Genomic DNA, 13,447 nt, shown 5'->3' with positions numbered 1-13,447 from the left:
TTACTGCTTATGTGTCATTGGCCGGCATTAACCTCACGGGCAGATTTCATTGACATGGCAACGCATATAAGATGAAATCTGATTGTACAAAAAAATGTAACGCTACTGGAAGCCGGCCAGCCAAGACAGGCTATGAAATGAAGATAATAGATCGCTGGAAGTAAATTAATGCAATTTTTTGGCAAAGTGTAAATGGATGTCAGTGCTGCTTATACTGTTTAGGCCAGCAGAGAAGCCTTGAAGGCCCTGACCACACGCCACTGGTATACATGCTCCCTGCAGGCACCAGGTAACCCTCAAGGACCTCATGAGTACAAAGGGGAAGTAAAACTAAACAACTGAGCTACACATGTGCACACCCTTTTGTAACTGGGGATGTGGCTATGTTCAGAATTAACCCCCAACTCCCTTTGACTCTCTTGTACCCTTCTTCTGACTGATAACTTTGAACAATGAGGTCCCTCTGATGCTGTGAAGCTCTGTGGACTTTGCCGGCTTGTGCTATAAGATGTGATGACAAAATGTCAGAAAAAGCCTACTAAATCAGTGGAACTTTATTTGGGGTCGATCAGAGGCTCTTTTAGTGGTGGTGGTTTTGTGATGACTCTCATTTAACATAGTTTTGAATGTGATCATGACATCCCCATCTATAAAACGGTGCACACTTGTGCAATCACATTCCCTCTGTTTAGTTTTACATCCTCTCTAAAAGACTTGTTTTTTTTCTTCTTTCAATTGAGTTGGTGGTTTAACATCACATTAATGGTGGAAAAGCTGTTCAATTATCTGCGTCTCATTTTTTTTATATCACAGAAGCTTGGCATTTAAACGGGTGTTTTCATGTCCGCAAAATAGGACAACGTGTATTGTACACTAGATGGCGGCATTCATCTTCCAGTCCTTTCGTTGTGCACGACAATGGCTCCTTTGACTTGACCTCAGTGACGTGAAACCAGACCTTTTCAACTAATGCAACATATTCAACATATTTACTGATATGAAAGAAAAAAATTGATCTGTGCCAAGGAAAAACAGTTTTGTATGGGCGTTTATAGTGGAGGTGATGGGCCTATGTGGTTAGCGTGTTTGGGCATTTCTGTTGTTTTTGGGTGGGAGTTTCCAGCTATACAGTTTAGGGGAAGCACCACAGGATGTCCTTTCCCACATTCCACCGGGATAGAATAACTGTGTACGTGGTAGACTTCATCACGTTTTTTGTTTAGTTCGTTTGCTACAGTTCAATATCTTGATCAGACTACATTCTGTCAAATTGCTTTAGCTATGGATTTATCTTACTCATATCATATCATATACACTATGCTATAAAAGTCCATCAATCATGAGGTATTGTTTATGTAATACTTACCGCCCTTGTTTCCTGTAAATGAGACATGTCAATTTACAAAAAAAAATAAATAATAATAATAATAACAAGCATTTGATATTGCAGGTGGTCAAATTGACTATATGGATAAAAAGGCATAATTTCCGGTATGTACCAAATAAATGATAAATATCATTAAATACATATAAAAAAAGAAGAAAAGAACAGGGGAAACATTTATGCCTTTATAACAATATTAACACAGGTCAATGTGACACACAATATAAAACTGTGCTTAAACTCAGAAAGGAACAATAAGAAGTAGCCATGTAATTTGCTTTATTGACATGAAGTTTATGAAGCTCTCCGAGCATACGAGCGTGACAGCTGGGAAACCCACTTTACTATCATGTCACATGGTACATGCACTCGATCCCCCTGATCCTTCCCCTCATGCCATTCTCTCACTAATGCCGTCTACAGCACGGGAGAGAGGAAAAAAAGCTTGAGGGATTTAGATGAGCAGAGGCAGCGCAGACAAAGCGAGAGGCGAAGGAAAAAGCAATGTGAGGCCACACTTCAACCGGCAAGATTCTGAAGGAGGGAAGACGGGAGCATGGAAGGTATATACAAATAAAATGGATACATTTTACGGAATCATTGAAATGGTTACTAACTTTTATGAGATGAAATGAGAAATGAGACCAAAATAGAACGTCTGATAAGGGGGAGAGGAGGAGGTGATATAAGGAAGGGGAGAAAAATTGTTAGTTATGGAAGAGAAGGAAGCAGTGATGTGAGTTGACAAGTACAGCTCATTGGTGTTATGACCCTGAGATGTGTGTGTGTGTGTGTGTGTGTTTGTTTGTGTGAAGACCTCCCCCACCCTCTCACAGCTAAAACCACATCTTCCACTTTTACAAGCTTGCAACGACTGGAAGTTACCCCGAGTCTCGCTGGACACCATGGAACAGGTGAGCCATAACATACACGTTTACTGTACATTTGTACACACACACACACACACACACACACACACACACACACGTGCACACTATCAAGAATTGCAGCGAAAATGATGACTGATAGTAGATATAATGACTTTTAATTTGTTATAAGACATCACTTTAAACTTTATGATCATTTCGAAGCTTTTTGGACGCAATACAGAGGTCGTGGATTTGAATCCGGCCCCGGCCTTCCTGTTGTGGAGTTTGCATGTTCACTCCGTGCTTGCGCGTGTTTCCTCCGGGTACTCGGGTTTCCTCTCACATTCCCAAAAAAAACATGCGTGGTAGGTTAATTGAACACTCTAAATGATTCTTTGGTGTGATTGTGAATCTGAATGGTTGTTTGTCTAGGTGTGCCTTGCGATTGGCCGGCATCAAGCTCAGGGTGTGCTCCACCTTTTGCCCGAAGTCAGCTGGGAGAGGCTCCCGCCCGCGAACCTTGCGCGGATAACGCGGTTTTGATAATGGATGGATGTATTTACATTTACAGTTTCTCTTTAGTTGCTTTGGTACGTTTTTCAGATCAGAATTGAAATTTGCAGAACAGGAAGTGCATTTCTCAAAACTGTTGGTTCCCCTGCAAAAGCCAATTTCTTTCTGAAAATCCTTAGTCCATCACTCAAAATGATACATTTGTGTCACTGAGCATGTCAGTGACATCAGAATGACAAGTGTTGTGTCATTGAGTACGGATCGGACAGTCTCGTTGATTAGTCAAGTTGTCAAGATATCAGTGTCTGGAGGCCTGTTGTAGTGTAAACTGCCACACTTTTGATTTATTCTAACTTTGTGTGTGTGGAAGATTGATTGCAAGAGACTGGACAAGAGTCACATTTTTAACCGTTTGCAGTGTAATGCTGACACACAATGTTATTGTGATAAATGAAAAGGCTGCACAACATGACCCAAAGAAAAACGAAGCCAAACTTAGAGGAGAATCATTGTCACAAAGTAGTTTTACTTTAAAAAGTCGCTTGACGGCTCATTGGAGAAATCCAAAATAATTTGCATATATATATATATATATATATATATATATATATATATATATATATATATATATATATATATATATATATATATATATATATTATTACTATACATTTTTATTATATTCATATACATCTTTGTTGTAAAATTTTAACAAAAAGTCCAGGGAGCCCCCAGGGTCTTCAGCATGTCTTTAAAAAATTCAATGAAAACTTAAACAATAGCTCCATATAGTTTTCTACAGTAAATGAAGTCCTCCAAAATTTCAAAATGACAGAAATATTAAGCTTTCACGTATATTTGTTTTGATTTCAACACAGTTTTAAATTGATGAATTATCGGGCATCAAATTTTTGAAGGCCGATGCCGATATTCGTCATAACGCCAAATATCGGCAGATAATCGGTCTATCCCTAGTTGCAACTCCGCCCTCCCACTGTCTAGAACCGCCAGTGCTAAAAAAACACACACAATAGTTAGAATTTTAAGGCAACATATAAATCGAATACATTTTGGAATACCAAAACAAAATGTGGAAAAGGTTAATAGGGTAAATCCAGGGTGTTATGTTGTACGGTTTATTTGTAAAGCATTCCTGAGACTCATGAGCTTTCATATACTATGTGCCTCTAGCCTCTTGTTGTCAAATGTCAAAAATTCACGATGCAACCATCACACTACACTGAATCTTATACCCACGAACCTGACATTTTTGTACTATTGTCCAAACGGACTCACGATCAGCGTGCGATTCACATGAGAATCAAGCTCATCTGTGCTGAGGTGCGGGGCTGTGAGTGCTAACTTGGCTCTGGATGAGTGTACTTGTGCAAATGTGTATTTGTTTCCTCCGCTCCAGTTCACTCAACTTCATCTGTGCTTAAAATAGAATTATGAAAGCTTGTCGTGAGTGTGCGTTTGTGTGTGTCTGTTTCATCCTGACCTGATAAAAGATTCACTGTAGAGTGCTCTCCCCGAGGGCTCTCGAAGGTCAACAGAACATCCAGTTTACTGTTTTTGTGGTCATAAATGTCTCTGGGCTGAATTTGGTGTCTAACACATACATTTGCGAGCATAAATATCCATCCATCCATTTTGTGTACCCTTATTAGGGTGCTGGGTGTGCTGGAGTCTATCCAAGCTGAATTTTGGGCGAGATGTCCTAAAATGTCAGGAAAAGCTTACTAGACGAGTTGGACTTTATTTCGGGTTCATCAGAGGCTCTTTAAATGGTGGCAAGTCTGTGTTTGGTTCCCATTTAACATGAATTTGAATGTGATCGGTGGTTAATTGTGAGCACAGCCACAGTTATACTCTAGGAGGATGTGTGCCCAATTGTGCAGTCACACATCTCAGTTGTTTATGTTTACTTCCCCTCTATAGCAATGTAATAATAATAATTGAGTTGTACAGGTAATATAGGTCATGTTAATAGTAGAAAAAGTTTTTGAAATGAATTATCGTGGTCTCATTTTTTGTATTTGTATTTTATGCTCTACTTTTTACATCACAAAATCCTGACCTTTTAACAGGCGCGTGCAGCTTTACAAAAAATAGATATATTCAAAGTCGATATTGTTAACGTCTCAATTAGATTATTGGCTGGTCTGCTGTTTAACTGATGTTTGCTAATCACGTGCAGCAACTTTTTGGGACACTGGGTGGGACTGACACAAACTTGCATCACTACTATGACATTGTATCATATCACAGTTTTTCTTTTCATCCTCTTGCTTTTTTTTTTTTTTTCGTTTTGGTTGCCCTGGCTGATAAATTTGCTTCATTGTATTCAAATAAGCCTCCCAATGTGGCATTGTAGCCACCTAGTAACAAACAGCAAAAATCTGGTTTTGAAGGGCTATTTTCAGGTTTTGTATAATATGCGAGTGTGGAAATTATGATATGTGATAAGTAAATGAATGTGTTTTTATTTGTGTACAGTAATGTAAGCAGTCAAGTGTGTGGTGTGCAGGGAGGAGGTTGAAAGAATAGAGCTGCTGTGTAATGGTATTCGGACCTGTGCTTAGCTTGGCTTGTACACTCTGTGGTGATTAGATGTATTCTTTGATGGAACAAACTGTTGGGAAACAAAAAAAAAAAACCTGTGTTTATTTTGGAGCTACCAAAGAGTCAAAAACTAACTCATCTGTTCATTGTGAAATCAATTTGCATTTTTGTTTGAATTTCTTTTGCTTCCGTAAAATATAACTGAGGTTTATGCCGAGTTCCTTAAAAAAATGTTTTTAAATATATGGCCGGATTTGCTGGGATGACAAATAGCAGGTGCTTAATTGCATGTTCACTTTGACAGATTGTTGTTGGTGGGAGAATTGTGCGTGTACCACTTAGATCGCAGCAACTCTGACCGTGTTTAAAAGAGGGTTTGGGGTATTGGGTAGTTCCAGTATGGTGGCCCTGAAGAGCAAATAATAATAATAACAATTAATCTAATCACAAAAAAAACAAAAAACAAAACCAGATTACAAAAGATGCACCAGATGCTACAAAATTACATTGTGAATAGAAAACTATGTCACAATCATTTTTGTTTCTGGCATTTCAAAAACGATTTCTAATAATTTATAAATGAAAATGAAAAACAGCAAAAACTATCTTGTCTGCCCGCCATCGTTAATTTTGCCAATGCCTCCTTCTTGCCACATTAACTGCAGTCATTGTTAAAGCACAGTGGTTGGCACCTGCCACAAAATCAGTCAGCGCAATTTATCTTAATAAATTGGGCATGTGAAAAATAAATCTATTTCCATCTATTCCTCCCAATAGTTGGCACACTCAGGCAGAAATGTGCAAAATGAACTGCTGAGTAAGTTTGCTGTTTGGCATACTCAATGCTGGGTGCACCCAGTTAGTAATTCAGCATCCACATCAGTTTCCATGACCATTCAAGTTTGTGACAGTTTTTGCACAGTCAAACCTTCAGTAAATCACTTTGTAGAAAATAGCTTGATGTCACATAACAGCTTTTTGTGTTGATGTTTATTTACAGTAGATTTTATGTGCCTATTTACTAATGTACACAGCTGGGTGTCGTTGACAGAGTGAAAGGCCAAAAGCGGTACTATGTTGACAGATAATCTGATGTCAATAGGCTGATAAATCAGGTGACTTGCTAGGAGGTTAAGAGAAACGGGCATTCCGTCCACCTGTCCGGGACGGTCCACCCGTCCGTCCCTAACAGACACCCATTTTAGAGCACGAGTCGTATTTTTAAAAAGGACGGACTAAGCAAGGACAGAAGTGGGTTTTCGTCCATCCCTGTAGTCGTCTCTCACCGGGTCGAGTACCGACTGACGTGGTTGCGTTGGGTTCTTTTTAAAAGAAAGACCACTGTTCTCTTCTGCGATACCACTGAGCTGCCTTTAAGTGCCTGCACAACACTGTAGAGCCCTTTTTTCAGTGTCATGTGCGTTCCCTGTGGTAACATTGTACTCACAGGCATAGTCTGCCCTCTAGTGGTTCAACAAATGTAACACTATGGATTACGCCACAGGACGCCCATTTCACTTACAAGGAAAAAGGTAGATAGCAATTTTGTTTTGTTAACTAACTTAACATTTAGTACATGCCTTATCCCTTAGCATGCATCCTTGTCTGGGACATCTCTAGAGTATAAAAATCTCTCCAAACCGTCATTCATGCTCATGCTAGCGCAGCTGTACACTTAAAGCGCAAGTGAACGCAAACATTTTTTTTTCAAAAGTATGTTCTCTGCAAGCCCACTAGTCGAAACAGGGCATTCTAATAAATACTATGTTTGTGGAATAAGTGTTAATCCACTCGTTTTTAGCCATCTCTGGGGGCGGCCATTTTGTCTTCTGTCGACTGAAAATGACATCACAACTGCTCACAACAACCAATCACGGCTCCGATTCAGAAAACAGGTCAGCCGTGATTGGTCGTTGTGAGCAGTTGTGATGTCGTTTTCAGTCGTCAGAAGACAAAATGGCCGCCCCCAGAGATGACTAAAAACGAGTGCATTTTGCTGCTTAATTTATATTCCACAAACGAAAAATTAATCAGAATGTCTTGTTTCAACTAGTGGGCCTGCTGGGAACATATTCTTGAAGAAAAATATGTTTGGGTTGACTTCCGCTTTAAAGCTACGACCCAGAAGTGAAAGTCTTTCGTTCTCCTCCTAAAATGATTATTTAACATGATTTCTGTTGCCCAAAAAATGCAGGAAAACTGACCACTTGTTGCATTATAATGCAAGTTTTGCAAAAAAATACAATAGTATTGCTTTATAAAGCAATCTTAAATATTCTTGTGATGTCTCCTGGCGGGCTCCATAATCTGGTGACCGATGGTGGTTGTGTGCAGCTAAATGCTATCTTGGTTTACACTTTAACAGTTGTAAACAATTCAATGCACTCACGATACTCCCAGCCGGTAAGGGGATGTGAATAGGAAATTAGCTAGCTAATGAGCTGTAAATAATGTTTGTGAATTTTGAAACCTCTGCTGCTAGCATCTCTCCCATGGCGTCATGCACTGATGCTTCATTTTACCTTATTTTAATTTTTAATTTTTTTAGGGTGGGAGGGGTGGTTGGGTTGGACAGACTGCCGAAATGTAAGGACAGAAGCGCTTTAAAAGGACGAGGTTATTTTTAGGAATAAGGACGGGGAGACAATGACGGAAAGGTGCCCAGGTTGCGGACGGAGGACGGACCGGCAAAAGAGGGTAAAGTGCCCATCTCTTGTAACTACAGTGTGTAACTATATCACACTGTACAGTCTGATGCCAGGTTGGCATTGTAAATGAGAATCTGTAATTAGTTTCCATAATTTAGTTGTGTGGGAAAAAATGCTTTACGATTTATTCCCATCTGTCGAACGTAGCTGCTTCTGATTGGCGTCATTCGGGTGTATGCACCCTAAATTCTTCTTTCTTCTTTTCAGTGGAACAGGATTTTAGTTTTAGTAAAAATCTTTTTTTGTTACACAAAAAACACTTATCCAAAATGAGATTATACCTTATTTTTAAACTTTTGAGTGTCTGTTTATGTGGAAAGGTATCGAAACAATGGCCTCTCCACTTTCAACAGTTAGCTCGCCCTTGTGTTGTAACAGCATGCTTCACTGGCAAGGATTAGATGATTAGATTAAAACAAAATCTCCTTGTGCTTCTGCAAAAAGACAGATGGGTGTTTCCCAGTCCTTCACCGTTGAACACAAGTCATTTTGTTTTTATTTTACACGTGTGTGTGTGTTGCGGGAAAGTGAATGTATTTACTGTGGCCAGGAAAGGTAGAATACATGAGGAGGCAGACGAAGCTGAAAAATATCATTTTGAGTTATGTTACACATAAATTGTTGTTCATCTTATTTTTTCTAAAAAAAAAAAAAAAAACAAAAAAAAAACAACACACCCAATTATTGTCGTCTATTTCAATGATAAGTTGATATTTGCTAAGGGGAGGTCAATCCAAACACATTTTTTCAAGAATATGTTCTGCAAGCCCACTAGTTGAAGGCACGATATCCATTGTTGTCGCTGTCTTTTTGAAGCGACGCCCCCCGACTTGGAATGAAACTGTGACACATTTTCTTTGCCGCGTGACGTATTTGCGGATGACGTAAGCACGTCGAGTTCATCTAAGTCGAGTTCATGCACTTCTTCTGGCGTCTTCCCTACTTAAACAACCGACACATTGCATCTTCATTGAAGTTGAACAACCTTGCTCGAATTCACCTCTCTCTCTTTTCTTCTTCGCTCCGGAAATGCGCCGTCCAACCCCAAAAGGAACAAATACTTAAGCAGGATAAAAAATAAATATATACTCACAACACAATATTGCAGCAATAGTCAATACAAAATGATATTTGCAATCCCCAAATTGATGTACAAAAATGAAAATATCAATTGCAACTAAATCATATCATTGCTGTCCTGTGAAAAACACTTATCTCCAATTTTGCAAACTTTTTAATTTTCACTTTAATGTGATGTCTGTAACGCGAATACATGATTCATGTAAAAATAAGAAAATGAAAAAAAGGAGATAAATGTTTTTCACATGACAGCGACGATATGTTACCCCGCCGCCCATTGGTGTATCGTTCAACAGTTGTATTTTACAGGAAAAGAATCATATTCAAAGAGCGCTATTAGAACAATCTTTTATTTTTTTCCCACATAAATTCCAAAATTTTCCTCAAGTACATACCGTTTCCAAGCTTCCCCAACAATTTGAATTGAAAAATACGATTAATTGCCATCAATTATGGAAAATTTTGCGATTAATTAGTTAAAAAATGTTAATCGCTTGACAGCACTAATATATATGTATACGGTTATAAGACCTCTCCAGGTTTATTTTTTAAGTGTAGGGTGGCACGGGGTGTCAGTACCTACGCTGTACTCCATGGATTGGTGGTGGAGGACTTTATTGACCTCTCAAATGTTGTTCACCTCTGCTGTGTATGTTATGTCTTTATGCCACAACTTCGTCAGATTTGCACCTGTTCACCGAGAGCTGCAACTGCCACCATTTGCACGCAAGATTTTTATTTCAGAAGCTAGTATCAAACTGGTAGCCCTTCGAGTTCATCAGTAGCAAAGATGTAGCCCTTTCAAAAAGGTTGGTGACCCTGGCTAAGATTGCAACATTATCTGGAGAAACGTGTGTTTTGTTTAGTGTGTTCCCATTAAATTATAAATGATGTCATTTCAATCAGTTAGTCATTTATTCCTCTTTGGAATAGTACCTCACGCAGTTGATGAAATAGGCTCAAATGTGAGAATATTTGACTAAAGATGATTGTTTTCAACGTCTGTGTGTCATTTTATATGTGCTTTGTTCTCACGTCGATGTAGACAAAAGGCTGTTTTTGAGATGTTAATCCTTAATCTGACCTGCTTTCTATTGCTTCCATGGCCATAGCAGACTGCAGAAGCAGTAGTGTGACAATCATAACACAATTGCATAGTTAACTACTGCTTGCTTGTCATACATAATACACTGTAAATATTGAATTATGTGTGATAATGTATTTTAAATGTTATTGTTTTTAATCAAAAACTTGGACACTAATGTACATGTTTGTAGTACATGAATGTAAAATCATATGTAAATGTTTAATATTTTTGCTTCAATTGCAGACTGAGGGCTGAGCAAGCTTGCTTAAAAGTCATATCATGGTATAAATTGAATCATATTAAGTTCATAGTGAATGTCCCTATCGCGTTATGAATTTAAGTGTAAAACAATATAATGGAATCATCAAGTTCCTAAAATGTGAGAAGTAAATATTTCCTCTTAAAAGACAGACAGAATCACATTATTGTCATCTGTCTGCCTCTTTTCATTCAAATGTTGCATTTTCATGTAAACATATGTCTGCTTTTTCTTCCATCTAATGAAATAAATTTCACAAATAAATCAATGATTCCCAACCAGTGCGTTGTGGCACATAAGTGTGCCATCAGAGGTCATCAGGTATTTCAAGGGAATTTATCCCATGTCATTTATTAGGACGAAACATTATTTATTAACTACAACAATTATTTTTGTTTGCCAGTGACAGAGAGCAACTGACAGAATGATTAAATGCTCTTACAGTAGATGACATAAGGTTCATAAATGACCTATGTATCCACTTTTTGTGAAATTTTTGTAAAGTGGTGTGCCGTGAGATTTTTCCGAGGTGAAATATGTGCCTTGGTTCAGTAAAGTTTGGGAAACACTGAAATAAATAACATAACTATAGTCCCTTAGCAAAGCTAAATTTATTTTTAAAAAAACAAAGATAACGATGTTTTGAGACCTATCATTATGTAGATCTCATAACTCAGCACTCTAGGGTCTACATTCACGCTGAAGGGTATGATTCCCAATTCGGAATTTTGCGTCCTCTTTCACGTCAACATGAGGACGGCTCCCAATACACGTCACTACTTTTGACGGTCGGTGTTTGGGTCTCAGTTTGGCTATTCAATATATACTAATGAGGCGCAAAATATTAATGTTGATGTGAAAATGGCGCTGCGAAATCACTGATTTCGTGCCTTGATTGGAAAAAAAACGGCTTTTTTTTCTTCCTACTATTCACAGGCCCTATTCCCAACAACTGTAGTTGAATAAGTACTACGTTTTTAAATCAATGAATAATCGTTTTTATTAATCGTGATTTTATTATCAATCCAAATAGTTGTGATTAGTATTTTTGCCATAATCACCCAACCCTAGGTTTCACACAAAACATAAATCAGTAGATCTTTTGGCATACCAGCCTCTAGTAGGTAAAATGTCAGATTGCATGCGTGTGCTTTCTGTATCAAGAAAAAGTATGCTTTGGTCAAAATACCTCATGACCAAGATTTGTCCTTTAATTACATTTTGCAACTTTAGACTCCCTCAAAAATGTTGCCACGTTCATTTCTGTCATCTTCCGCTCTAGTTGGCTCTTGACGCTCTTCTGCATCTACAATAACTCTCCTTACAGTTGACTGATTAGACAAGACAGGTGTGTATTTTTTTTTACCTTTGTCTCTGCTCTATTTTCCTGCCTACAAATTCCCTTGCAGTTCACTCATGATAGTGCTTGACTTATGAAGGTTTACGACTTATAACAAAAGTGGAAAAGTTGGAAAGGGTGGACAGGGCAACAGAAGACTATAATAGACAGATAGTACTGTCCATGCATGATAATAGTATACAGCAGTGCCATGAAAACGTTTTTTTTGATGCATGTTAATCACTTTTAAAGTGGAAGTGAAGTTAACATTTTCCTTTACAATACTATATGTTCTATGCAGCCTCATAAGTCTTAACACAGTATTCTAATTAATATTGCAATTGTGGAATACAATTAATATAATATGAATATATAGGCAGCTAAATCCACCTGTTTCTACCCATCTGAGGGGGTGGCCATTTTGCCCCTTTCAGTCGACTGAAAATGACATCACAATGCCTAAGCATTCCGTCAGACTGACGGACTGTTCAGTCCATCGCTGACAGATGCCCGTTTTGCTGACAATTGATGAATAACGGTACACTTTTTATTTTATTTTTTTAAATGGACTACACACTGCTGGAAATGTTTATTTGTAAGCCAGTGTAAATGTCCGTTACCTATAAATATATATGTGTGTGTATATATATATATATATATATATATATGTATATGTATGTATGTATGTATGTATGTATGTATGTATGTATGTATGTATGTATGTATGTATGTATGTATGTATGTATGTATGTATGTATGTATGTACGTATGTATGTATGTATGTATGTATGTACGTATGTACGTATGTATGTATGTATGTATGTATGTATGTACGTACGTACGTACGTATGTATGTATGTACGTATGTATATATATATATATATATCTTATGCATTTGAGACTTATTGCAGTACCGAATCCATACCGAACCGTGACCCCCATACCGAGGTACGTACCGAAATGTGAATTGTTAACCATTACACCCCTAATATTTATATACGACTTTAAAATTTCATGAAAAATCAGTTATATGCATTATAAGACTTTGACAATGTAGCCCAAATTTAGAGTCGACAAACTCCCTTCAAAAACTTGAGTCAGGCCTGTTTTTCAAATCAATAGATGGTATTAGTTATATATTTCAAATGCTAAATTGGTTGACGAATAAAGACATTTTTTCTGGATTCACCATTTGCCGGATCCCTTGTGATGTTACTCTGACCCCACCATGATGGCTAATATTTTCTGTCATTTCCAACGTTAATTTAATGAATTTCATCAACTGCAAATGCCTCCTAACAGTGACATATATCTTCTTTACTATATGCACTTTAACAATTTTTGGAGTATTTTCAACGCTAAATTATGCATGGCGCCTATTATAAAAACGCTCTCTAGGCCAAACAGAAGTGGTGCATAAGTGCATGACACATCACCTAATGTTAGTTTTGCTTTGACTTGGCTCCCTCATGATTATGAGTCTGCATAATGATGAAAATGAATGAAATGCTCTGGATAGTGCAGCAGCCGCGAGTGTGCAAGGGATAGGATGAGGAAAGTTTTGTAATCTGTAGTGATGAAAATCCCAGCGGCAGTCACGTGAATCAAGACAACAACCCAAACCAAACTCACACGCTCAAAGG

At 37.9% G+C, this 13,447-nt stretch overlaps 1 protein-coding gene across 3 annotated transcripts in view; it reads left to right on the top strand.

Annotated features, from left to right (window-relative positions):
* The first annotated feature begins 1,823 nt into the window (after window positions 1–1,823).
* Window positions 1,824–13,447, top strand: part of arhgap23b (Rho GTPase activating protein 23b) — a 40,371-nt gene continuing 28,747 nt past the window's right edge. For 2 of the 3 annotated variants that reach the window (XM_086017311.1, XM_086017315.1), the window contains exons 1-2: window positions 1,836–1,947; window positions 2,200–2,298. In XM_086017311.1, the coding sequence (XP_085873437.1) occupies window positions 1,843–1,947; window positions 2,200–2,298 (204 nt within the window). In that variant the 5' untranslated portion in view covers window positions 1,836–1,842. Of the gene's footprint in view, window positions 1,948–2,199; window positions 2,299–13,447 lie in introns of all 3 variants that reach the window. The other variant, XM_086017313.1, reaches the window with a different exon arrangement.

This window comes from Filicampus tigris, chromosome 19, assembly GCF_054856515.1.
Source record: "Filicampus tigris isolate MCC_2025a chromosome 19, RoL_Ftig_1.0, whole genome shotgun sequence".
In the NCBI taxonomy this organism is placed as follows: Eukaryota; Metazoa; Chordata; class Actinopteri; order Syngnathiformes; family Syngnathidae; genus Filicampus; species Filicampus tigris.
The sequence above is the reverse complement of the archived record's forward strand: the minus strand, read 5'-3'. Positions and strand labels throughout refer to the sequence as shown.